Source organism: Cydia splendana, chromosome 25 (assembly GCF_910591565.1).
Source record: "Cydia splendana chromosome 25, ilCydSple1.2, whole genome shotgun sequence".
Taxonomy (NCBI): Eukaryota; Metazoa; Arthropoda; class Insecta; order Lepidoptera; family Tortricidae; genus Cydia; species Cydia splendana.
Window position 1 is genome coordinate 9,960,594 of NC_085984.1, and position 26,610 is coordinate 9,987,203.

At 40.2% G+C, this 26,610-nt stretch overlaps 3 protein-coding genes across 4 annotated transcripts in view; 1 reads left to right on the forward strand and 2 right to left on the reverse strand.

Moving 5' to 3' along the window:
* LOC134802736 (serine protease 33) overlaps nt 1–3,142 on the forward strand; it is a 70,843-nt gene extending 67,701 nt beyond the window's left edge. For both annotated transcript variants that reach the window (XM_063775405.1, XM_063775407.1), the window contains 2 exons: nt 943–1,110; nt 2,910–3,142. In XM_063775405.1, the coding sequence (XP_063631475.1) occupies nt 943–1,110; nt 2,910–3,142 (401 nt within the window). The remainder of the gene's footprint in view (nt 1–942; nt 1,111–2,909) is intronic.
* LOC134802742 (probable chitinase 2) overlaps nt 1–26,610 on the reverse strand; it is a 317,146-nt gene that overhangs the window by 130,998 nt on the left and 159,538 nt on the right. The gene's annotated exons all lie outside the window — the stretch shown is intronic.
* On the reverse strand, nt 6,683–21,883 carry LOC134802731 (angiotensin-converting enzyme-like). The gene is made up of 12 exons (XM_063775396.1): nt 21,751–21,883; nt 15,944–16,130; nt 14,497–14,649; nt 13,975–14,148; nt 13,098–13,303; nt 12,452–12,640; nt 11,744–11,850; nt 10,416–10,561; nt 9,925–10,033; nt 8,581–9,101; nt 7,671–7,826; nt 6,683–6,930 (listed from the first exon to the last, which is right to left on the reverse strand). Exons 2-12 carry the CDS (start codon nt 16,099–16,101, stop codon nt 6,768–6,770), a joined length of 2,082 nt encoding a protein of 693 aa, XP_063631466.1. The 5' UTR covers nt 16,102–16,130; nt 21,751–21,883; the 3' UTR covers nt 6,683–6,767.

Consider the following 26,610-nt stretch of genomic DNA (forward strand, 5'->3'; position numbering starts at 1 on the left):
TTTTTGCAATGATAACACATTCACTGCCCCCAACGCACATGTGCGTTCACCGTCATACAAGTTTGTTCCTAGGCCACGCCCCCGGGCAGTGATGCGTTAAAGTGTGGAAATGTCATCATTAATCTTCAAACTTCAATATTTATTCAGCAAATAGGCCACAAGGGCACTTTTACACGTCAACCTGTCAAGTTTCTATGAAATTATGAAGTTTATCTCTCCCTCACCTTTCTCCGTTCAACATACATACATACATACGTATAATCACACCTATTTCCCGGAGGGGTAGGCAGAGACCACTAATTTCACTTGCTACGATTCTGACATACCTCTTCACTTCCTTCACTTTCATAACGTTTCTCATACACGCTCGCCGGTTTAGGGTGCTCCTGACCTGGCGGCGTAGCACGGTCGCGTTTTTATCCCTTGTCACCATGCCTGTCACGTTCTAACAAGTACGTAAGTGCGAAAGGGACGCGCATAGTGATAGACGATAAAAATGGAACCGTGCTGCGCCCACTGGCCTGACTTCAGGGTTACACCGTTCAAATCATTGCAAAATTAGCCTCGGCGGTTTCTAATGACACTCCCTCACTTTGTTATTTCGCGGAACCAGCGCACCCGCTGTTCAAATTTACGCCGCAGGTGACAAATAGGTAACTAGAGTCAGACAGAGAAAAGTCTGCAGTGATTTTGATAGCCCACGCAGTGCAAGTGTCATTTTAAACGTCAAACTTCTATGAAATTATGACGTATAGATAACTCTTGCACTGCGTGGGCTATCAAAATCGCTGCAGACTTTTCTTGGTCTAACTCTACTAAATTGTTTTAGAATCTGCGAAAGAATTGTCTAGACATTATCAACTGTCAAAAACCCAAGATTAATACACGAATAATGTCACAGCTAAATGCTACAGAAATTAAAGTCCACTGTTTCTTTTCCAGCACCAATCTGCCTGCCAGAGCGCGGCAGTGACTTCCTAGGCCAGTATGGCTGGGCGGCCGGCTGGGGCGCCCTAAGCCCCGGGTCACGGCTTCGACCACGGACGTTACAAGCTGTAGATGTGCCCGTGCTTGATAATAGAGTGTGCGAGCGGTGGCACCGAGCTAATGGTAATGAAATAGAATAAGTTTTTGAGTGTTAGGGCTCAGCTGGGGCGCCCTAAGCCCCGGGTCGCGGCTCCGACCCCGGACGTTACAAGCTGTAGATGTACCCATGCTTGATAATAGAGTGTGCGAGCGGTGGCACCGAGCTAATGGTAATGAAATAGAATAAGTTTTTGAGTGAAATAAAACTATTGAAACGGATTATATCGCGTATATTGAATACACTACATCCCGACGTTGAAAATTGGTTCATAAGGTATTTTGCATGTATAACTGGCCTTATAATTTATAGTTTATGACGGTTCGTAATTTTGTAAGTGGGTAGTTTTTGCACAGTACAGTTTTTCCTCAGTCACCCGTTGACCAAGAACGCTGTAAAGGGTTCGAAACGTCGGGATGTAGTATGTATTCAATATACGTGATATAATCCGTTTCGATAGTTTTATTTCATGAGTGACTATCGCGGTAACCGAAGACAATATTAAGTTTTTGAGTGTTAACAAGAAAACTTCCGTGAGACACAGACATTAAATATATTATATTAAAAACGGGTCACTCACGTATTTTAAGTCGAAAAACGCTCGACATTTTTCACTCTTGCCGAGGACGCTTCCGTTGACGTTCGTGCCGAGTTATCGGGCGCGGAGGGCTGCGGCGCGTAGTCTGCGCCGGTCCGTCACCGTCAGCGCAAGCTCCTGATGATACTACTCGGTACGGAGTGAAACATGTCGAGCGTTTTTCGACTTAAAATACGTGAGTGACTTGTTTTTAATACATTTAAGAAGTTTTTGAGTGTCTTATTTTTTCCCGTGTTTTATATTTCCCCACGACACCCTAAAGACTTTTTGAATTTAGAGGAAACGAACGGGTCGATAACACGTTCGACGTATTGCCTCTCTGTCGCACTTGTAAATTCGTACGTAAGTGTGACAGGGAGGCAACACGTCGAACGTGGTTCGCGGTAGGCCCTCTGGAGCCGATATTACATGAGTCTAACTGGATCAGGCATGAGGGGTGGGGGGAAATGACCGAAAGGGATAGTCTTATGTATCTTTCAGTAGGAGTAGCAGAGAAAGCGCTATTATTGGTTGTCCTTGTCACAGTCTCACATTTTATTTTCCACCGTAAATTTTGTATGGTTTATGGTGGGCAACAAATAAACTCGACCAATCATAGTGTCGCATTGCGTATGTTCTGTCCCTCACGGACGCCCGCGTATGGCACATCTATAAGATCCTACCATCTATGCGATATTACGATGTTTAAGTCGTATCCAGATTAGTCAATTTTTCGCCAATCTGATTAAATTGCCCGATCGGATCAGGAGGTGCGGACGCAAACGCCAATTTGGCTCGCCGATAGCAACCGCCGATAATGACCGATATTACCGATAAAATGAGGTGCGGACGCAAGAATACCAATTTGTGAGGCCAGTATTTTCGTTCTGGGGCATGTTTTCAATTCAGAGGGCTCTAATATCACCATAAATCTAAAATTGGAGATTGACGCCAATTTCATTTCCGATCAAATCGACCGATTTGATCAGTCCTGTCTGGATACCGCTTTATATCCAAAACAGATAGTCAAGATTTTCCTTTCATTCGCGATTTTCCTTTCATCTCATAAGAGATCCCTTATAGGGATAAGTTCGCCTTTGTACATTGTAAACTTTCTTTTAATTGTATCTTAACCTGTCTTATGTACAATAAAGTGTTTACATACATACATACATACATACAAATATCCTGTTACATATTTTTTTGTATGCAAACCACTTGCTAATCAAAAATCATCTCTATTTCCAGGCATCAACGTCGTAATTTACCCAGAGATGCTCTGTGCCGGCTACCGCGGCGGCGGAAAAGACAGCTGTCAAGGTGATAGCGGGGGCCCTTTGATGCTAGAGCGAGCCGGCAGATGGTACCTCATTGGTGTTGTCTCGGCTGGCTACTCGTGCGCAAGCCGCGGACAGCCGGGGATCTATCATAGGGTCGCGCATACGGTGGATTGGATCAGTCACGCGACAACCCTGTCTTAGAGCCTTTATACACTGTGCGATTTGAGTTAAAATGGTAACACACTATCGCACCGCGAGCTTGGTGCTTCGCACCCATAAGTGAGAGAAAGAGATATCTGTTTCTCGCTCTCACTTATGGGTGCGACGCACCAAGGTCGCGGTGCGATAGTGTGTTGCGGCCTTTACAGACATATGCCGTTAGAGTTAGACCAAGAAAAGTCTGCGGAGATTTTGACAACACCCGCAGCTAGTGCAGGTGTTATTTTAAACGTCAAACGTCTATGAAATTATGACGTATAAATAACACTTGCATTGCGTGTGCTGTCAAAATCTCTGCAGACTTTTCTTGGTCTGACTCTATTCATAAACGCGTTACTGGCCTGAATTAGCTATGAATCGTTTGTCTTTATCTGTCATTTTGACTTATGTATTTGTAAGAAAGGGATAAAATATAATTTAACTAAATCAGGCCCGTAAAGTTTTATGAATAAGGTAATGCATAATCCTTTACCATCGTATTTTCACGGCACGGACGTGTTATATGCTATTTCAGTCAGTCTCAGAACAAAAAGTACTGAGGTTGACTGAAAGCATGAAAAATACGAATGTTTCCGAGAAAATACGATGGCAAAAGATTGTGCACTACATCACATTGCGGCATTTTTGCCCTCCCAAGCTGGAAGGTGGTTAATTAAAAAACAAATGAACTTGAAAATGGAACTTTCAGATTTTAAAAGTACTTGTTTTGCATTACATTTTCATTTAAAATACTGCTTTTTAGCTTAGCAGGGCAGATTTGATATAATGAATTCGAACTTAGCCGGCAATTATCTAAAATCGCATGCGATTAGTGGCAAGGTCTGTAGAGGCCTAGTGTACACTGTGTACAGTTCAAAATTGGAACGGACATTGAAGTAGGGTTGTGCCTTAGTGAAAACGCAACATGCTTTAGCAATTACCATACTTGACGATTTTTGTGTGATTTTAAACGATCGGAATCAATGGATAGGAAATCAACAATTAACAATACAAAATACATATTGAGAATGCGATGCGGTAAAAGCGAGTAGGTATGCACTAAGTACTAGACGCCTATGCTCAATGTACGCTAGTGTGTGGTGGCCCTTAGTGAGCCGAACCTTGAGAGCCTCCCCACACTAGCATATATCTCCCAAGCGTCAGGGTCTATACTCTGTATCTTTAGGTATTTAAATAAAAGTAAACAAAATCTACCCTCAAATGGCTCCTTAAGCCAGCTGAGGGTAGATGAAAACATTACATGATCAAAGTAATAATGTAGGCTAAAATCAGGTCGTTCAGTGTCTGATCAAGGCGGTTTTATATTTGTTTGGTTAACCAATAAATCTTATATCTACCCGAAAATCTAAAAATTGTTTGTTTACTTTTATTTAAATACCTAAACATACATACTATAGTTAGCGCTATGAAAAATGGCGTCGCTACGCAGTGGCACCAACGCTGCGTCGAGCAGCAGCTGTAGAGTTCACTAGAAAAATACTTTGTTTACTTGAAACATTTATATAATTCGTTCAATAAACAACTATACTGTTAAAAAACGTGTTGAAAACAAAAACGTGTATTCAAAGGAAAAGACGAAAACCTGGAGGCCGATTCTAAGTTTAAAATTATGTTTGATATTTTATTGTTATGATACGAATAAGAACAATAAGTACAAGCGCGAGTTCAAAGAAATTCTACCGGAACAGAACTACAAGCTTACCAAAATATTACTAAAAACACCCAGACACCAACTACGCAAAATAGTAGGATTAATCACAGGACATAACTAACACACTAAACAAACGCCTACATAATATGGGTAAAACAGACAGCCCCATGTGCAGAGCGTGCATGGAAGAAGAAGAAACAGCAAAACATATTCTCCTACACTGTAAGCAGGTAGAAGTATACAGGAACCAATACCTAGGGACTCCGTGCACACTGAAGGAGGCAGTTAGCAACCTGAAGACACTGCTAGGTTTCATGGAGGAGCCGGGGTGGCTAGAGTAGTGCTACCTCATTTTCACGCAGAATAGGCACAATGGTTGTCGACTTGCGGAAAATGCCCACTATAACTAATTAACAAGCGCGAGTTATCGTATCATATCAATGTCAAAACCACAACAGATTTTATAATCAGAATGCCGCTCCATAACGATGTGACATGTGGACGCGATAGGAAATTTACAAAACTAGTTGTAATTCTATCCCTTTCGTACTTAACTCCATTCCCAAAACGGGAGAGAGAAAAAAACTGTCGTTTTATATTAAAATTACCAATAACCTATTGTAAAAAATCTCATTAAAACTATATTAGGCTAAAATTGTGATACCGACCATGCAATTGAAATACTCGCCAAAATTGCAATAAAAAAGTATAATTCTTAAGTGCCTATATAGAATATGTAAATAACTTAGTTGTACCAAACAGAATAGAGCGTATAGAGACGGATTGTCAAAGTAAATTATGTAGCCACTGTAAATTTACTGCCATCTTTCGACAGAACATAAAACTGTTAGAACTCCATTTGACTTTGATCCTTATTCTTTCACTGATATGTGTTAGCTTATTAAATGTTAATTAATATTAATCTACTCGACTATATGCCAAAGGTATGGTGCAATCTTTTCGAGCTATGGCGTCATAACCTTCAGCCTACTCTCGAGTAGGTAGATGGCGTTAATAATAATATTTAACAAGTTAACACATATCAGTGAAAGAATAATGATCAAAGTCAAATGGCGTTCTAACAGTTTTAATCTTCTGTCAAAAGATGGCAGTACATGTAGGTACCGTAGCTAGCTACATAATTTACCATGACAGTAACTCTCTATTTCAAATTCTCTTTGGTTGTACATAATTACCATTTATTCTTGTGTAAATATTTATTCGGAAATAAGGCTTTAAATAAATTATTGTGAAGCATGTATTTATTTTCTTAATGTCTTAAGTTCACCTTTTTTCTGTTATTTGTTTGATTGAGAATGTTAAGCACTATTTAAGAACAATTTAGGTTAATAAAGTGTATTTATTGTTAATTTATATTAGGATCTTTTATTTCGAACTCTTTTGTTTTTCAGAGCTACGTATAAAATTACGTAGATATTTCTTTCCCAAACACATATTTAACTTCACCAAATCGAAGGTATCGTCTTGGGTCGTCCCATTCATTTTTCGTAAAGTTCTTAAATTAGTCCTATTCTGCTTTCGTCACTCATTCTACATTCGTCACAATCGTCGGTGGCTTTCAATGTACCGCAATGTTTCAGTGACGAAAGCAGAATAGGACTAATTTAAGAACTTGACGAAAAACGAATGGGACGACCCAAGACGATATCAAATCGAATTGCGTGTGATAGGTAATAAGGAATCGGAAAGGCAGTTTTAAATCAGTTTTATTATATAATTATTTTTTCATAGACATTATTTATTTAGTTTCTGTAAACAACTTTTAAATGTGTTAGGTCTAATCAATCAGTCAAAACTCCCTTCTATATATTATTTATGATAAAAATAATCATTCAAATTGCAAAATGAGTAAAAACTACTTTATTCTGTATACTTTTTTGTAATTATTTTTGCCTAATTAAGTCCGATCTATTTATTCAAACGTTGATTGGTCGGCTACCAGCCAATGGGGATGCGATGCGCGCGTACATGTTTAACCAGCAACGCGTACAGAGGGCGGTAGTATCGCTCGAGCGCTGCTGAGGAGATGACGTCTGTGCCGAGCGTGGCTTGGAGTATTTCTTGATAATTTTGAGAATGGCCTCTTGACATTAGTTCTCTGAAATGAGAAGTTTTTTTTTACGTAAGCGTGCTAGAGTTAGACCAAGAAAAGTCTGCAGCGATTTTGATAGCCCACGCAGTGCAAGTGTTATTCATACGTCACAATTTCATAGATGTTTGACGTTTAGAATAACACTTGCACTGCATGGGCTATCAACATCGCTGCAGACTTTTCTTGGCCTAACTCTACTTGCGGCGGTAGCACGGTCGCATTTTTATCGCCTGTCACCATGCCTGTCACGTTCTAACAAGTATGTAAGTGCGAAAGTGACGGGCATAGTGACAGGCGATAAAAAAGGAACCATGCTGCCTCCGTTGATCCTCTAAGCTTTGGGGAAAACTATACTAGAACTCGAAATTAAACTTTCGTGAGACATATTTTAAACTGTTTAGACGACAACGGTTTCAGTCACTTGAATTTTTAGTCGCTATTGGCGACATGTCTCGGGCCCGTCGGGGGTCCTTCCTCACTATACTAGAACTTTTTGGGATTAGCCATTAGCCCCATTCCTTTTCGAGGAGTTCCTTCATCAAAGAGCGCCTAGTGTAAGCTACTCATCATCATCATCATCATATCAGCCAGAGGACGTCCACTGCTGGACATAGGCCTCCCCCAAAGAGTGCCACAATGACCGGTCTTGCGCCACCCGCATCCAGCGGACTCCCGCGACCTTTACCAGGTCGTCAGTCCACCTTGTGGGGGATGTATCGCCACTCGAGAACCTTTAAGCTACTCACCTCAACAGTTTTCCAGCAGACTTAGACCCGTAGATATCACACCTGTTCATCGGTATGGTATTCGGTATATCCTCCTTAGCTCCGACTCGGCCAAAGACAGCAGCTTTGCAGAGGCTTTCAAATAGTTGGTGTTGAAGAAAACTGCTTAGGAAGTATCTGAAAATAATCAAGACCAAAATGGTCGCATATAAGTAGTCAATATGGACGGGTGACGCTGTGACCCGAGTTGTTTATTTATATTTATTTAGGTTATGGAGTAAACCGCGAATTATGAAGACATCGGTTCCAGTCCGACTTCGGGCACAATAAAATGGATTAAATAAGGTGACAGAAGTACAAATACTGGTATTACCTAATAGAGCTGACTACTTTCTTGGCAAAAATAGTTTTGTTATATGACAAACACCTTAAATATACACCTATGACTTCGTTCTGCATGATGAAGAAATCAAGACGAAACAACTGAAAAATTCTAATGGAAATTAAACTAAGGATCTCACTATAATAGGGAGTATTAATGCAATGTTCTGCCGCCAGAGTGCAGCACTAATTTGTTTAGTAAACCATAGAGTAACTTATACATAATACGCCTTAAATAGTTTTTTGGCAAGTTGATGCATCAAGGCGGTTTGTTTACAGGTGGCTTACCGCGAAACGCGAAAATCGAAATTTCTTTATCTGCCTCTCTATCGATCGAATGAGCAAGAGTGATAGAGAGGCAGAAACCGAACTTTCGATTGTCGTGTTTCACGGTAGGCCATGTGATTGAGTTAGTGACGCCCTCTACGCAGAGTTTTGCGTAATATTCCGTATTAAGCTTGACAAGAGACAGCATAGTGTAGTAACACACTTTGGAATGGAATGAGAAGGATGCTTGAGTATGAGAATAATGGTTATAATAACTTAGTACCTTATAAATGGTGTGTTATCAGGGACATGATATTTAGCCCCAGCATCGAAACCCTCCTCACCCCTCTTCTCCGGCGGCGCTATCCCTTGCAGCTCCATCACCAACTCCCAAAACTCCTCATTCAGATCATCCTTCAAATCCCCTTCGAAATACCTCCATCTATACTCATCTATGACAAGCGAAAATGGTATCTGTGGTATCTTGTTTAAAGCTTGCTTTAGAAGTAACACATCATCTGTAGTTACGCCCCAGTTTGCATCTTCAAATGAGTCAAAGGAATTTGGAATCTCTTCTTTAGATGTTAGAGTCTCTTCTTCATTGGTTGATGGAGCTTCATTTGTTGAGTCAAATGAATTTCGAACGTGTTCTTTAGATGACAAGGTTTCTTCTTCAATGGATGGTTTAGGGTTGATGAAAAGCATAGAGTCGTTGATTAGGCCGAGACGGTAGAGGTGTTGTGGGGTTAGTACACCGTACATGATGGTGTCTCCGATTGTTTCGTGTAGAGCTGAGTTCGCTTGCTGGAAAATAGAATATATTGAGTACAGAGTGCATAATTATTTTCCATCGTTTTTTCACGGAAACGTACGAACGTGTCTTGCTTTTTCAGTTAGTCTCGGTACAAAAAGTACTGAAGTAGCATGACAAATACGAACGTTTCCGAGAAAATACGATGGAAAACAATTATGCACATGTATCGGAAAACATATAAAAAATCAAAAATGCGCGTTTGTCCAGAGATAAGACCTTGCTAGATCGATTTATCGCCCCTGAAAACCCCCATATAGCAAATTTCATCGAAATCGTTAGAGCCGTTTCCGAGATCCCCGAAATATATAAATAAACAAGAATTGCTCGTTTAAAGGTATTAGTAGTAATAAATAAATATTATAGAACATTTTTTACACAAATTGACTAAGCCCCACGGTAAACTCAAGATGGCTTGTGTTGTGGATACTTAGACAAAGATATAAATATATAATATATAAATTACTTAAATACATAGAAAAACAACCATGATTCGGGAACAAATACTTGTGTCATCACACAAACAAATGCCCTTACCGGGGTTCGAATCCAGTGGGCGCAGCACGGTTCCATTTTTATCGTCTATCACTATGCGCGTCCCTTTCGCACTTACAAACTCGTTAGAACGTGACAGGCATGGTGACAAGGGATAAAAACGCGACCGTGCTACGCCGCCAGGACCATCGGCTTCGTAGGCAGGGTCACTACCCACTAAGCCAGACAGGTCGTTGAATTGTTAAATTTGAATCAACCTCCTACTTCATTAATTTTTAAAGGTAATACATTGTTTGAAAAGTCTCGTAATAAAACACTCACCCTAAAAATACCAGGTTGGTTTTGATACGCCATGTAGTACTGAATGTGGCCCAATTCATGATGAATGACGTACAAATCTTCAGCGGTTGACCCTGAACAATACAACAGCCTGAAAAACAGAAAAAAAGTGCGATTTTTCCAAACTTAAGGTCGTGGGAAACTTAACTTAACTTCACCATACCTAATACCAAAACACTGTCGTAGAGATGGACCGAGAAAAGTCTGCAACGATTTTGATAGCATACGCACTGCAAGTGTTATTTATACGTCATAATTTCATAGAAGTTTGACGTTTAAAGTAACACTTGCACTGCGTGTGCTATTTAAACCATTGCATACGTCTCTTGTTCTAACTCTAGAAATGTTATACTTAATATTAAAAAAAACATTTATTTCAGATTTCATAATGGTCCATACATTCATGTAACTCAACTAAACAATGTAACAAATCCTACAAAAGTCTCTAAATAAAATGTTGGAACTGGCAATACCGGAAGTCGCCATCTTGGAACATGTCCGCCGCGGTGCCGTGACAGCGCGTGTTTGGGCTCCTCCGTTCGAATACAGATTCGCGCCAAAACGTATCTGTCATGGCGGGCAGCCCCAGTGATTGGTAGAAATCCTCGGCGTGTTTTACCTGAAACATTGAATTATACTCTGTATCTTTAGGTATTTAAATAAATGTAAATAAACAATTTGTACATTTTCGGGTAGTTCTAACATTTATCGCTTATCATATATTTAGGTATAAAAGCGTGAAGATTCAGCCCCTGTATCATGGTCGCATTTTTATGACCTGTCATGCCATGTGTCACTTTCGCACTTACATAATATTTGTTAGAACGTGACAGGCATGGTGACAAATGATAAAGAGCCGACCATCTTAAAATTAGCCCTACAGATTCAGATTCAAATTCAGATATGTATTAATAAAATTTAGTATTTTACAGGTCATTTTACAATATAATAAATAGGTAATTAATAATTAAATTAAATTACCTATTAAGTACTAATTAATTTATATATTTATACATTTTTCAAATAGGTACATAAATATCTCATTATTTTTTATGTTGCCCAACCACTAACAGATATACAGAAAATATGCTTTCTCGTTTATAAAGTACGATTCCCACTAAACGAGCGGAGTCGGAGCGCATTTTACATTTAGCTGGCCCAATATTACAGGGTTCTATGTTTCACTTTTATCGAACTGAAATATGAACATTGTCATAGTGACATTAAGTCGAATTTCAACTATCTTGAAAATGTAACATAGAACTTTGTAATATTGCGCCAGCGATTTGTACGGCGGCAAGACGGTCGGCTCCTCGCGGACGCGAACGACTTCGTACGGACTCCATCGCTTTGCCATACATATTGAAAATGCGCTCCGGCGCGGCCCGACTCCAACCGGTCGGTGGGAAACATACATAATGATCGTAGGGAGTATTTCAGTAAATACCGAATGATGATGATGATGATGACGTCCTTCCAGACGTATCTGTCGACGGCGATACCCGGACAATTCAGGTACCTAATCAGTAAATTCTGACGTGCATGGGCTCAAACGTGGCTTGCGAAACCGAGTTTTGTTTTAAAGTTTCGGCCGCAGGCCATGCAGTGAAGCTCGCCATTTGAGTCGTAAGTGTATGTGTAGGAGGGCTTGTGCCGAGATTTTGGAGAGCTTGCAACTCGGAGATCGGACTGGCAAACTGCGATCAACACTGGTCTCAACGACTTCGAAAGTGCACGCCTCGAAGATCTTGACGCTAAACGCTAGCTTCGAAAATACCTAATAGGTACTTTATTGACATACCATGTCCACAGTTGTCCAGTTAGTATTTTTAATGCTTTTGTCGAGGTCGATGGTCTGAGGCAGGATGAGATCAGCAATCGACTCCCAATTCTGGGCCCATAGATTGCCTGAAATTAAAACAAAGAAGTAAACATAGGTATTGGTAGAGAGTAGGATCCTGCTGTAAAGCATCTTGGCATAATAATACCACATTCTATAAAACAATACAGTCAATCGACGAAGCCGTCTAGACAGGGCAATCGTGCGGGGTGCGAGGGGCGAGGGTTGAGTCGCGCGCACCCGTGCTGCATACATCGCCATTGTTAGTAGCTCGGTACTACTTACAGGGCTAGCGTGTCTTATTTGACATGTTTGGTATGTTTGTGTTAGTCTGTGACAACCCTACTGTTCTTGTGCGGTGTCAGCATTTACGCAAACATCAAAGGCGTCAGTCCCTAGTTACTTTTTACACTGTTATAATACTACGGGCGGTCACGATGGAGGGGTATAAAAAAAATACAAAATGGTTGGGTGGGTATGATCCTCTAGAAAAAAAAAATTCAATTCAAAAGAAGATTACCTAGGAAATGAGCAGATATAGTCCCTCTCTCTGGCACTATATCTCCATACTTCTTCCTCAAATAGTATCTCGCGACGCCACGTAGGGAATACAATGGTTTTTCATTACTCATTAACTATAGGTATAATAATAAAAATGTATAACCATACCAAGTAAATGAGCAGGTATAGCTCCTCTCTCCGGCACTACATCTCCATACTTCTTCCTCAAGTAGTATCTCGCGACGCCATGTAGAAGGGAATACAATGGTTTCACATGGTTGTAGAGACGGCGGCAGATCAGTCGTAGGTCTGTTACTTCTGACTCGTCACGCCAGGTGGCGCCAATGTCTGTGTAACCTGAAAATGCAAGTTTTTATTATCAACCAAGCTAGCTAGGTCTAACCAGCAGATATATTCTTCTTCCTCGCGTTATCCCGGCATTTTGCCACGGTTCATGGGAGCCTGGGGTCCGCTTGACAACTAATCCCAAGAATTGACGTAGGCACTAGTATTTACGAAAGCGACTGCCATCTGACCTTCCAGCCCAAAGGGGAAACTAGGCCTTATTAAGATTAGTCCGTTTTCCCCACGATGTTTTCCTTCACCGAAAAACGACTGGTCAATATCAAATGATATTTCGTACATAACTTCCGAAAAACTCATTGGTACGAGCCGGGGTTTGAACCCGCGACCTCCGGATTGAAAGTCGCACGCTCTTACCGCTAGGGCACCAGCAGCGCTCTTTGTATATGTCTTTAAACATTGGTTGGGAAAATAGGGAACCATTAGTAGGTCTTAAAACCATAAAATTTACCATTCCGTTTAGCAGCTCTATTCTCTACATCTACCAGTTCCCTATACGGCTCCTTCATAGGCGGCCCCACCTTCTCCCGCCAGGATATCCACAACCACCGCAACACCTCCTCGTCCCTCGAGAACTTCATCATTTTATCGAAATCGGCGTCGCCGTTCAAACAGAGAGAGGTCTCGGCTTTCTCGTTTACTGCCAGTTTTGCAGCTCTGGAAAAAATAATAGATAGATGGATTAAATTGTGTTCTAGAAGAATGATATGCTAATGACAGAATCAATTATTACTGCTACACATGACTGGACTCCAGTCACTGGAGTTGCAAGAGTGAGAAGACCGCTTACCGTACGCTTGGCTGGTTTTAAGCCCATCCAGGGCACAGAATACATACGAGTAATAGTACTACTAGGTACAGAAGGTTCACTCTCTACAAAACGCGTCTATTAAGACAGATATGACCGCAAGGTGGCGCAAGCGAAAGCAGGCGTCCGTTCCGTAGCGATGCGCGGCAAGTGCGGCAACTACTAGCAGTACCAAAATTGGTGTGGGCCGCATCATAGAGAAATATAAGTAAGACAAGAGTGCTCACTTCATACATCAGTTTTGGCACCACAAATATTAGTATTTTCATAGTCGACATCTAGCATCGAGTAGCGGAATTATCAGTACTTTATGTAGTAGTAGTAGTACTGTCAAGTGACAATAGATGGTAGCACCGACCGGAAAGTTTTATGTTGTTGAGATTGAGATGTATGGAGTGAGCACTCTTGCCTTACTTATATCTATGGCCGCATGTACTTGTAGCGACGCGACGAAATCGCGGAGTGGGCCACGCCTGTCCAGGGTCATGGAACTCAAGGAGGGTATAATAATGTAACTTACCTAGACACTCCTTCTGACTTCACATTCAGAACTCGTTTGACAGTCGCGATGTATTCCAAGATGGCGGCTTCCACTCCCGCCAGATCAGTGGGTAGTTCAGCTTTGTCGAAAGGAATACACACTTTAGCGTCAGAGTATATGGATTGGAGGTGTTCATACAATTTGTTGATTTTCCTGAAAATACATTTTCAGTATAGTATTTTCACATAGTCATTTTTAATATACATCAAATTGTGTATAAATATTTGCTAAAAGGAAGAGAGAGAGGAAAAGGGGGAATACCCCCCCCCCCCCTCTCACACAGTTCACATTTCTCAACTCATAAATAGCGGAGCAAATAAAGGATGACTCACACTAGACCGGGCTGGAGTTTCCGGCGCTTCGTTTTCTATGGACAGCACCACGCGATCACCAATCAGGCGTCATAGAAAATGACATGCGGACGCCTCGGCCCGGGCCCGGCCCAGTCTAGCGTGAGTCATCCTCTAGCCGCTAGTCTTAAATATTTTTTAAAAAACGTACATAGCTTCATCTATCGTGAACGTCGGGCCCCTACAGAACAAATACACCATCCTCCTCTCGGTTCCGTTGAGCAACTGACTCCTCTCCAAAGCGGACAAACTTGCGCAGCTTCTCCCTTCCCAAGCGATCCGCTGGCGTTGGTAGTTGGCAGACCTATTTAAAAGGAAATATTTTGTATTAGAACTGCGACATTCAAATAATATGTGACTTAAGTAAGTAAATATCCTTTGTTGCACCATAAAGTTAAAAAAAAACTCAAAATATTAATAACAGCGCCATCTAGTGCAAAATGTCTGCAGCACTATGTATAATTGAGGTTAACGCCATCTAGCGTTATTTCGTCGCATTATTTGAAACCCCTAAGCACATCACTGTTAGTACTCATCACTCGTAGTCACTGTCAGTTAGATGGAAACTCACTAGATGGCATTTAAATCAATAAAGAAAAACTCAATGACATTGTGACGGACACGTGACGTCACGTCTTACGAATCTTACCTGTCGCGAGTTTAAAATTTTTTCCTCATCACAAAAAGTGCTAAGCGCCGCTAAAGAAGTTTTCACTTCAAAAAAACACAAAAAGTGAAATACAAGCTTAAGACTAGGTAACGACAGGCGGTCTTATCGCTAAAAAGCGATCTCTTCCAGACAACCTTTGGGTAGCAGGAAAGTTAAGTACTTACAACCTTGAACGGGTAGTGCCGATACATGTAGTGTGCCGAAAGGTAGGTAATGTAATTTCAATAGAATAAATAGGTAGGTAGGTATAGGTGATGTAATTGTAATACTTAGTAGTAGTAAAATCAAAACACAACAGGAAAAATAACATTCGTCATTAGTACAAAGGCGATATGCCTTTAAGAGACCTCTTCCAGTTAAGGGAAAGTTCAGCATTGCCAGGATCCAAGAACGACTCCCACGTAACGATGACGTCGTTCAGGTGCCGAATGAAGGTGACATCCGTGCAGGAGACAGCTGTGACGATCGCTAGGAGGGTCACACGTGCTGTCTCTGTCCCTCGCAACAGAAAGAGCACTAGTGCTGTCTCTGTCACTCTTTACTCTTCACTATATGCGCAAATGTTTTTAAAGAATCTCTCTACACTAAGTTGGTCAAACTAAATTTGTCAGTAAAATCATACTCATCATTTTAAGTGTAAGACAAAGATAGTATGATTCTCTCTGTCTATGTTTGAAATGAGACAGTCCTTTGACGATCGGTCTGACCTAGTGGGTAGTGACCCTGCCTGCGAAGCCGATGGTCCTGGGATCGAATCCCGGTAAGGGCATTTATTTGTGTGATGAACACCTCAGATATACCTACCTATTTGTTCCTGAGTTGGTTGTTTTCTATGTATGTATTTATCTATCGTCACTGGGGCTAGGTCGATCTGTGTAAGATGTCCCCAATGTTTATTTTATTATTTATTTATTAAACTATAACTCACCTCAGAGGCAGTTCAGTATTCCCTGGATCCAAAGACGACTCCCAGGCAATCTCAGCAGCCGCAGCATTGAACTTGGTGGTGACGTCATTAAGATGTTGGATAAAGGTGACATCAGTACAGGAGACAGCCGTGACGATCGCTAGGAGGAGTAGCTTCATTTTTGTTCTATGCTCGCATTATGGTTTTCCTGAAAATTAAAACAAACTAAAAATACAAAGTGTCCACTGTTCAGCTGAAGATTTACGATTTAGAATCCTAGGGCTTGTGCACAAATCACGCGAGGTCCGATAGGGGGGAGGGGGGTCACGAAAAAATCACGACAAATCACGTTCGTTGGGGGAGGGGGGGGGGGGGGTATAAGGAGACCTCACGTGTATTTTTCTACAGTGAACGAAACTAAGAAAAAATATAATACCTACCACATGAGTAGATACATTACTCGGTAATAAGTATAATAAACGCTCCGTTTTCTATGGGAAGCACCACGTGATCACCGATCAGCCGTCATAGAAAATGACATGTCAGACGCCTCGGCCCGGGCACGGTCCGGTCTAACGTGAGTCATCCTTAAGTGATGGTAAAACTGAAACTGAAACTGACATACTGGTTGATTTATTTGTGTAATAAAACTGAAATATCATGAAAGAGGTGGTTTTTGTATGTAGAACGATATTATCGATACCACCTTCAAGAAAAGAGAGTACTCCCATCTTAAATGCCGGCAACGCACTTACAGGGGTCTCAGGTGTTACAGGTGTCCATAGGCGGTGGCAATCGCTTACCATCAGGCGAATTGTCTGCTCGGTTGCCACCCATTCATAACAAAAAAAAAACCCTCGTTTTCTTAACACATTCATTGCCACTACAGGTTACGCTCGTAGTTAGCCGGGCATTTTCACTTAACTGTGCACCTTTAACGGCCGGTCAGCAATCGTTACAAAACTGACGGTCAATGTCAAATCCCATACATTTTGTCAGGAATGTAACGGTTAGACGTTACTGAAACACGACTTAAGTCGCGCTTTAAGGTACAAGTTAAATGAAAATGCCCAGCCACGTCTTCGCCGTATGCTATGGGGCGCGTAGCCGCTACGAACAGTGTACCCGACAGTCGGGTTCTTGGCCCTAAATGTGTTAAAATAAATTAGGTTCCCCGCGATCCCTAAACTTGAAAAGCCGCAATCTAATCTCGAGTGTCAGTGATTCCTGATAGCTAACAGCGTTCATTAAAATGTACACGTTATCTGCTGTCCGTTCTGATGGACGTTTGATTAACGGTGTTAACGGCTCGGCCACGACATTGCGCGACTTGCGACGGCGGCGGCGACAACCATAGGTTGGAGCGAGACACAGCGATCGGACCTTTCGTTCCCACCTATGGCCGCCGCCGTAACGTGGAAATAGCAAAGTGGAAGTTGTAGAATATTCTCAAAAATGCAGAAATATTCTTGCGAAATTTCTGAAACTTACATGAGAATTTAATGCAAGTCTCCACTCAGAATGATTCTTAAGGGAATTTTTCCAATAAATATTATTTGCCCGACTCGAACTTTAAAGGCGTATACAGATTAGTCAATTTTTCGCCAATCCGATTCAATTGCCCGATCGAATCAGGTGCGGACGCAAATACCAATTTGGCTCGCCGAATTCAAGTAATTCAACCGCCGATATTCTTTATTCTTTATTCTTTATTCAAACACTATGTATAAGTTTACAGCTCCAGCCAAGGCACTTATGGTGGTTCGATTTTCATACAAAATTCAATCGCATTGCATTAAGTCACTACACACTATTAGTACATAAATATTTCCGCATTTATCTACTTTCGAATATTCGTTTGCGCGAAATTAATAGGAAAACAATGTTTCATACAGAAATCATGCAATAATCATAGTTAAATTTTCATCAATTTTACGTATGTGTGTGTCACAAATGTCGTGTACAGATACATTTGCGACGTTGCCATACTATTTCCGACGTTGCCGGGCTGACCACGGCGCGAATTTGGAGTGCCGTCATGTTTAGTGCAATTTTGTTGACAGGTACTTAATTGACTGAAGCGAGAATAAGTACCCGAAATTCGTCAGCTTAGCTAAGAACTATCATGGCGTGTTTTGCAAGCAGTCGCTTTTTTGCTTTCAATCGGAAAGTTCCCGGTTCGATCCCCAGCATTGTATGCTGGGATATAACTTTTTGTAATTTTTTTACACCTAAATTTCGTATTGTTTTTTTTTTATATGTTTATTTAATTTTTCTTATTTTCAAAAAGCGAATGACTACGCGTATTTGTTTATTTTTTACAAAGATAATTAGAAATTGTACTCTACCTAATCTCTTTGATTTTTACAATCAGGACATCCTCACTGCAATAAAAAAGAAATGTATAATATTTCCTGTGGTTGAAAATAATGGATTTTTTGTCCATGAATGAAGAACACAATTACAGTTACTACCAGGTAAGTAAATTATAACTCGATTATAACATTATTAGAATCCATATTGTTGCATCATCTTTCTTCCTATTACATCAGAGATTTTTTCCTATCATGATTCATGATATTATATTTCTTTCAGGTACAGGGACTACTACGGATAACAAATATGAAAAAAATGTACTTGTACTTGAATTCAAAATAAAAAAAATACTTAAATAAATGTTTTCATTTTATTTTAGGTAAAACCGGCCAAGTGCGAGTCGGACTCGCAAACGAAGGGTTCCGTACCATTATCTATAAAAAAGGGTCACCCATCCAAGTACTGACCCCGCCCGACGTTGCTTAACTTCGGTCAAAAATCACGTTTGTTGTATGGGAGCCCCACTTAAATCTTTATTTTATTCTGTTTTTAGTATTTGTTGTTATAGCGGCAACAGAAATACATCATCTGTGAAAATTTCAACTGTCTAGCTATCACGGTTCGTGAGATACAGCCTAGTGACATACAGACGGACGGACGGACGGACAGCGGAGTCTTAGTAATAGGGTCCCGTTTTACCCTTTGGGTACGGAACCCTAAAAGCTGTGAAAATCAGGTATTGAATATTTTTTTTTAAAACGTTGATAAAGTAATTTATTGATAGAGTCTGTGCGGAAAGAGAAGAGTCTTGAAATGTAGGGGAGCCCATACATTCTACGACTCTTCTCTTTCCGCACATACCCTAATACCAACTAATACTGAATATCTGGGGGAGCGGTGGTGGCCTAGCGGAAAGCGCGTGCGACTTGCAATCCGGAGGTCGCGGGTTCTAACCCCAGCTCGTACCAATGATATTTGGTACGAAATATCATTTGATACCTATTTACCGAAACCTATTTATATACCGATACCTATTTTTCGGTGAAAGAAAACAATGTGAGGAAACTGGACTAATCCCAATAAGTTAACTCTCTGGGTTGGAAGGTCAGGGCAGTCGCTTTCGTAAAAACTAGTGCCCATGCCAATTCTGGGATTAGATGCCAAGCGGACCCCACGCGAGGAAGAAGAGATTGAATATCTGGGAGACCGACCAAAGCTTAGAAAACATATAAAAACTCAAAAATGCGCGTTTTCTCACAGATCAGACCTAGCTAAGAGATCCAACCCCTTATAGCAAATTTCATTGAAATCGTTAGAGCCGTTTCTGATATCATCCAAATATATAAATAAAAATATATATATAATAATTGCTCGTTTAAAGGTAAGATAACACAAAAAGACTAAAATAAACAAAAAGAAATTACCTACTCGCACCAGTCTTGAACCCCAATCCTCTTGCACGTATTTCCACGAACATACCGTTACGCTATTGCAACATACTTACGTTGTGTGAAATTGTCTACTACAAGGATCACGGAAACACTGTTTGCATGTGTGAGTAATAGTAGGAAAAAGCGTGACAGCAACACTCCGTCGAATTAAAAAGGTGGTTTTTGCACAATGAAGTATTCAATGTTTATTTTAATAGTTCAATATTTATTTAAAGAGTGCGCGAAACATACTTTTAAGTATACAAATACCATGACCATTTCACAAAAAAATAAAACCTGAAATTTTGCAAAAGTGCCATCTAGCGAGAGTTAAGTTTTGAGTAACCTAGGCGAACCACCTTATACTGTTAATTAGGTACATATGTTGTCAGTATCAGTCAGTATCATAAAATTAGTAGGTACACTTATTGTATTACACACTTATCTTTATAATTGAACATACATATTATGTATTACTAAGTTACATAGAGATAAAAAAAAGAATCTGATATTAAATAACATAGGTAAAGTTTAAAAAAATCCTGATACTACGTTGTAGGGACGGCCACTTGTCTGCGAATATGTCTGCGTTTTGGACTGTAGCTATGAAGTTATTTAGTAATTCTATTGCTCGGTACGTGGGTGCGTTTGAACCGTGATAGGTGCGAACATTTGGATATGCAAAAAGGTTTCTGGCTCTATATTACCGATGAGTATGAGTATGAGTATATAATGTACCTATATCTCATTAATTAAACAGGCAGTAGAAATATTCTGTTACGTCTTTGCAATTTTTGCGACGGAAAAGTTACGGAACCCTAAAAATGAATAAGATAAACGCCCTAATAATTGTCAATTTTCCATTTCCAATAGTTGACTCTTGGTTTGTCTCCTCTATTACTTGGAATAAAGAGGCACGCACGCACCTAGACGCCGCCATACATTCAAAGTTATGCCATTGTATGGGAGCGGCTTTTTCAGCGGCGTCGGGTCTGTGGAACTCTAAAGATTGAAGGTGGCAACTACTAGAACAGTGTCTAGCACTGGCTCATTTACGTTATTAGAAAACTATTTTAAATTAACTGTCCTAAAACCACAAAATAAATAAAGTTTTGCAATTTTAACTTGGCCCGAGATCCCAACGTGACCCCGAAATCGGAAATCATATTTGCACATTACATATGATATTGAAAGCTTAATATACTATGTATAACTAGTTTTCATTAACGATATCGTCCGAGAAAATATTACTTAGGTATTAAAAAAACTTTCAACTCCTTTCAGAATTAGGGGGTTGAATTAAAAAAATGAAATAAAAGGAAAAATAAAAATTAAGTTTAGTTTTAATCATTAGTATTGTTTTTTTTTATAAAAAGTTTTATACATAGATTCATTGCTTGTTGATAAATAAATAACTTTTCCATGTATTTTGTTGTAGGTAGACATAAATATAATTAATTATATTATGTATCTGTTTTTAAAATGTTTACTAAAATATTGTACAAAATTTATGAGTGTTTCATAGTATTGCAATAATATGAAAAACAAAAGAAAAGCGGAATAATTTACCACAATTTTGTTGTTTAATAATTTGGTAAAATAGTTTAAATTTAGTTCGCCGAGGTATTTTCTTTTTCGATGGATCGACGAGGTCCAGAAAGACCTGTGTGGCATACGTGCGGCTGAATGGCGTCAGATCGCACAGGATAGGAACGAATGGCGAAATCTTGTGTCGGAGGCCAAGATCCACTTCGGATCGCTGAGCCAGCGAAGTAAGTAACGTAATTTTTAATTTTTTTCTATTACTTAGCTGACTTTTGAGCTCCATTAAAATCTCCGTAACCTTTTCCAAAAATTTGAAGATTTCCGTAACTTGCAAATGTAGGTAGGTATATGTACCTACAGTTCAACACGATTAGGTATGTATAGATGGTCAAGCAGATCTTGTCAGTAGAAAACGGCGACAAATTTAAAAAATGTAGGCGCGAAGGAATATCGTCTCACAGCAAAATTTTAATTTCGCGCCTTATTCTACTGGCAAGAATTGCTTGACCATCTATAAATAAAAAAAAACAAAGTTACCTTAATCTCGATTCCCACGTCAACTCGGTAGGGCAGGGATCGGTGGCGATGGGGCGAGATCAGGAGTCGCACTGATAGGGCGACAGTAAGTTATTTCCATCGTGGATTTAGGCCGGAGGCATAACGCGAGCGATGCAGTATTCTGTACTTTTTGACGTGATAACGTCTTATAAATCGATGAACACCGGTAGCATGCACGAAGAAGTGTCACGTTGTGGACAGATCTCCGTGGTAACGTTGTGGACAGATCTCCATGGTAACGGCAAGTTTTCATCAATGTTTTCTTATGACGTTATCACGCAAAATTATCGTCCGTAAACCTACTTTACAGACAACCATATTTTTTTCTGGGATATCGTATCATCTTCATTTTCCTCGCGTTGTCCCGGCATTTTGCCACAGCTCATGAGAGTCTGGGGTCCGATTGGGAAGTAATCCCAAGAATTGGCGTAGGTACTAGTTATTACGAAAGCAACTGCCATCTGACCTTCCAACCCAGAGGGTAAACTAGACCTTATCAGGATTACTCCGGTTTCCTCACGATGTTTTCCTTCACCGAAAAGCGACTGGTAAATATCAAATGATATTTCGTACATAAGTTCCGAAAAACTCATTGGTACGAGCCGGGGTTTGAACCCGCGACCTCCGGATTGAAAGTCGTACGCTCTTACCGCTAGGCCACCAGTGCTTCTTCTGGGATATCGTATGGTGCCTGCAATACAACCATATCGGAACATTTATGGTTTTTTGACCAAGCGTTCGCGAAGGTCTACGTTAAAGCTTGTGCAAAAAAATTGCTTTAGTGTCCGTATGTAATATTCTCTACAGGTCGCAATTACCAACCGATTCTCCTGAAATTTTGTGAGGTTTGATGATTTAATAGGTTTTTATTGTCGATTCTGTTTTTGAAAATATTTCAAAATGGCGGGAGCCATGCATTTATTCACTTTTAAGTTATTCTCGTGAGGTCTATAGGTGTCAGAGACACTAGTTTTAAAGATTAGACCTTAATTTTTTAAATTATAAAGAAAAGTACCTATCGTTTAATAGTACATTACGATACAAGTGCGAAAAGTAGACAATTCGCAACGGGTGGTGATGAATTAAAACACAACCGAAGATTATTTTGGAAAAGAGGTGATACTCTTCAAACTGCTAGATCGGTTTCTATGAATAGATATATAGAGACATAGCTAAGAACCACCACAAGAAAACTCGCTTTCACGCCAAATAACTACATCGAAATCGGGCCATCCGTTGGAGAGTTACGATGCCACAGAGAGACAGACAGTCAGACAGGCAATCATACACAGACAGACTTTGGCGTCAGACATATGCGTCGGAGGTTAAAATAGAACTATGGCATAAACTGTAAAAAATAACTAAAGCAAGAAATTTGTTAATTAGGGCGAGCGAAGCGAGCCCTATCACTATTCGACAAACTATGCATTCTTGTGGTACACTTTACGGAAAAACTATCGCACTGTTAGGTTTGAAATTTAACATAGTAATTTAAATTCATGTCTAGATGTGTTATCAAACATAAAAATATAATTTTATAAACCTAAAAAAATAAAATAAAGGAATAACACTTTGTATTACTACTAGCGCCATCTGTTAGAAAAATTATGACTTAAAATTCGTGCTAATGTACAATGTGCTAACAATGATGAATACAAAAGTGGGTTAAAACCTGGGATTCTGACCCATCGCGCTTCGCACGGTTGGTTCCCAATTTAGCAATTAAGTTTCTATGAATACTGAAACATTCAATGTTGCTGTATATTCACTGCGGAGGTCAATTTACTCGTATGTTCCGTTCTGTGACGCCGATGAACCGATCAGTCATGTTGTGTTAGCAAACTTAAGGGTACTTTCAGTTCGAGAAACAGTTTTAGTGTTACTATTCCTTGGAACTGCCACAATTATAAATAAAGATAAGCATATTATGTAATACAAACTTCAGTGACTTAAGGGGCCCACTGATTAACAGTCCGCCGGACGGTATCGGCCTATCAGTTACAACAAAATTTTGAGAGTTCCGAACAACTGACAGGCCGATACCGTCCGGCGGACTGTTAATCAGTGGCCCCCTTTAGGGCCGATACAGACGGACTACAACCCGACTGCGACTTGTATGGAAACTGCACGCCGACTGCACGCCAATTGCAACGTCGGCGTGCAGCTCAACAAAATGACCCAGAACCCTGGCAGTACCCAGTGGAACTCAGGTTTGGTGCAACATAGGCACACGCTGTTTTAGTAATTCGACACGTCTTGATGAGCACTTGGGAGAGCAGTACCCAAGATAGAGCGGATGCTGAGTACCTAGCGGAACTCAGATTTGGTGCAACGTAGACACACGCTGGGTTGGACATCCGACTCGTCATGATGATCACTTTTGATAGAGCAGTACCCAAGATAGCTGATGCTGAACCCTGGCAGTACCTAGTGGAGCTCGGGTTTTATACAACATAGGCACACGCTGTTTTGGTCATCCGACTCGTCTTGATGAGCACTTAGGAGAGTTGTACCCAAGATGATGCTGAACCCTAGCTGTACCTAGTGGAACTCAGCTTCGGTACAACATAGGCACACGCTGTTTTAGTAATTTGACACGTCTTGGTGAGCACTTGGGAGAGCAGTACCCAAGATAGAGCTGATGCTGATGAACCCTGGCTGTACCTAGTGGAACTCAGATTTGGTGCAACATAGGCACACGCTGTTTTAGTAATTTGACACGTCTTGATGAGCACTTGGGAGAGCAGTACCCAAGAAAGAGCTGATGCTGAACCGTGGCAGTACCTAGTGGAGCTCGAGTTTGGTGCAACATACACACACGCTGTTTTGGACATCCGACTCGTTTTTTTGAGCACTTTGGAGATACCCAAGATAGAGCTGTAGCTGAACCCTGGCAGTATTTAGTGGAACTTAGGTTTGTTGCAACATAGACATACGCTATTTTGGTCATCTCACTCGTCTTGATAAGCACTTAAGAGAGCAAATTATACGTAAGTTTATGTGCGGAGCAGCATGATTACCGCCAGTAGGTGTGTCCAGACGGGATAGTTTTACGCTCAATTGTGTGGTATGGGCGCATAAATAAATTCAAGGACATTGGCTCGCTGACCCGACATTATATAGGAAAGCCAGTTGGCTTCCTTACCAAAACTACTGAGCGACCGTGTAGGATGTAATAAGCGCTTATGAAATTGTATATTACGTGTGGATGATATTGGCAATTTGATTTTGTCGTCTGGACACGTTTTTAATGGACAAAGTAAAAGCTGTAACAGACAGGCGTACCGGACAGCGACCGGGGTCCGGTCAGTATATTTCTTTCTTGCTCTCACTTATAGCTGCGTCCTTAACGGATTTATTTCGTACCCACGCGATCGAACATGGAACAAGTCTCGGACTGGATCGAAGTCGCGGTCCGGTACGTTTAGGTAGAAAAACTCCGCGAGCCCTTCCAAAGCTCTGCTTTTTGCTAGTAAAATATGTATACTGGGTCAAGCAGATCTTGTCAGTAAAATAAGTTTTTGGCAAAAAAAATCATTTTTGGTACAAGCTTTTATCGCTGACTGGACTTTTCTTTCCACAGGCAACTAATACTCATCGAGACAATTCTAAAAACCCCAAACACAATTAGGTTTCGTTGTTTTATCACAGAGTTTCTATGGCCACCTCCGGTCTCCATCATCAGATCAGCCTGATGACACCATAATATTGCACTGTCACCTGACTTACGTATGTATGCAAAATTTCAGCTCAATCGGAAACCGGGAAGTGGATCAAATTTAACTTGCAAGATTTGATTACAGACAGACAACGGTCAGGTGAAACGTGAAACTAAATCAAAGCTTGTAAAAAGGCGGCAAATTTGAAAAATGTAGGCGCGAAAGGATATCGTCCCATAGAAAATTTTAATTTCGCGCCTTTTTCTACTGACAAGATTTGCTTGACCATCTATATTAGAAACGGACCATTTTCATTGACTGATTTTACCTTAAAAAATGATTTTTAAACGGTCATCTTTAATACTAAATCTGGAATTCCGGTAATGAGGGTAAATATCCGATATTGAGAATCGGAATATTGGAAGCTTTACTTATAGATTATATCTTAATGTATATCTTTGACTGGAAGACGGGCTTAAGGCTAAGCGCTCCCCCGGGGCGAAGTCAGTTCGTCTTAATTTGCGTTTTGTTTCTCGATTCCATTACCACGTACAAATCTTTGTTATTTACATCTATTTGCGATTTATTTAAATTGGCTATTTATATGTAATGTTTCAAAATGTTTTTCCTTGTATTTTAGGAATTCATCCAGAGAGGAAAATGTCTATAAAATATCACGTTAAAATTAACTGTATCAATAGTAATTACCTGTCACAATTTGCTACGAAACCACCAACCTATTAGAAATATAGAACTGGACAAGTGCGAATTGGACTCGCTCACCGAGGGTTCCCTACTTTTTAGAAGGTATTTGTTGTTATAGCGGCAACAGAAATACATCATCTGTGAAAATTTCAACTGTCTAGCTATCATGGTTCTGAGATACCTACAGATCGTATTGTACTATACAAATAAAAGGAATATTTTTTTAAATTTAATTTTAATATATCTATCTTTTTAAATATATATATGTGGGTATAATTTACACATATTTTAGTACAGTTTAAATGTGCTTCATACCGTAGGTAAGTACTTACGTCAATCGATATCATATCGATAAAATCTAAAACGAATGCATCCTGTACATTTTTCAGGTATTCATGCATGCATTTATATTGCATTAGTTCGTAGCTATATCGAATTCTGACTCATATTGGAATATTTCATAGAGAAATATAAG

Coding starts and splice junctions, on each gene's coding strand:
- LOC134802731 (XM_063775396.1), bottom strand. CDS start 16,101: ATGAAGCTACTCCTCCTAGCGATCGTCACGGCTGTCTCCTGTACTGAT. Junction 14,149..14,496: donor TTCACGATAGATGAAGCTAT/GTACGTTTTTTA, acceptor ATGTATTTTCAG/GAAAATCAACAAATTGTATG. Junction 12,641..13,097: donor TAGAGCTGCTAAACGGAATG/GTAAATTTTATG, acceptor TTGCATTTTCAG/GTTACACAGACATTGGCGCC.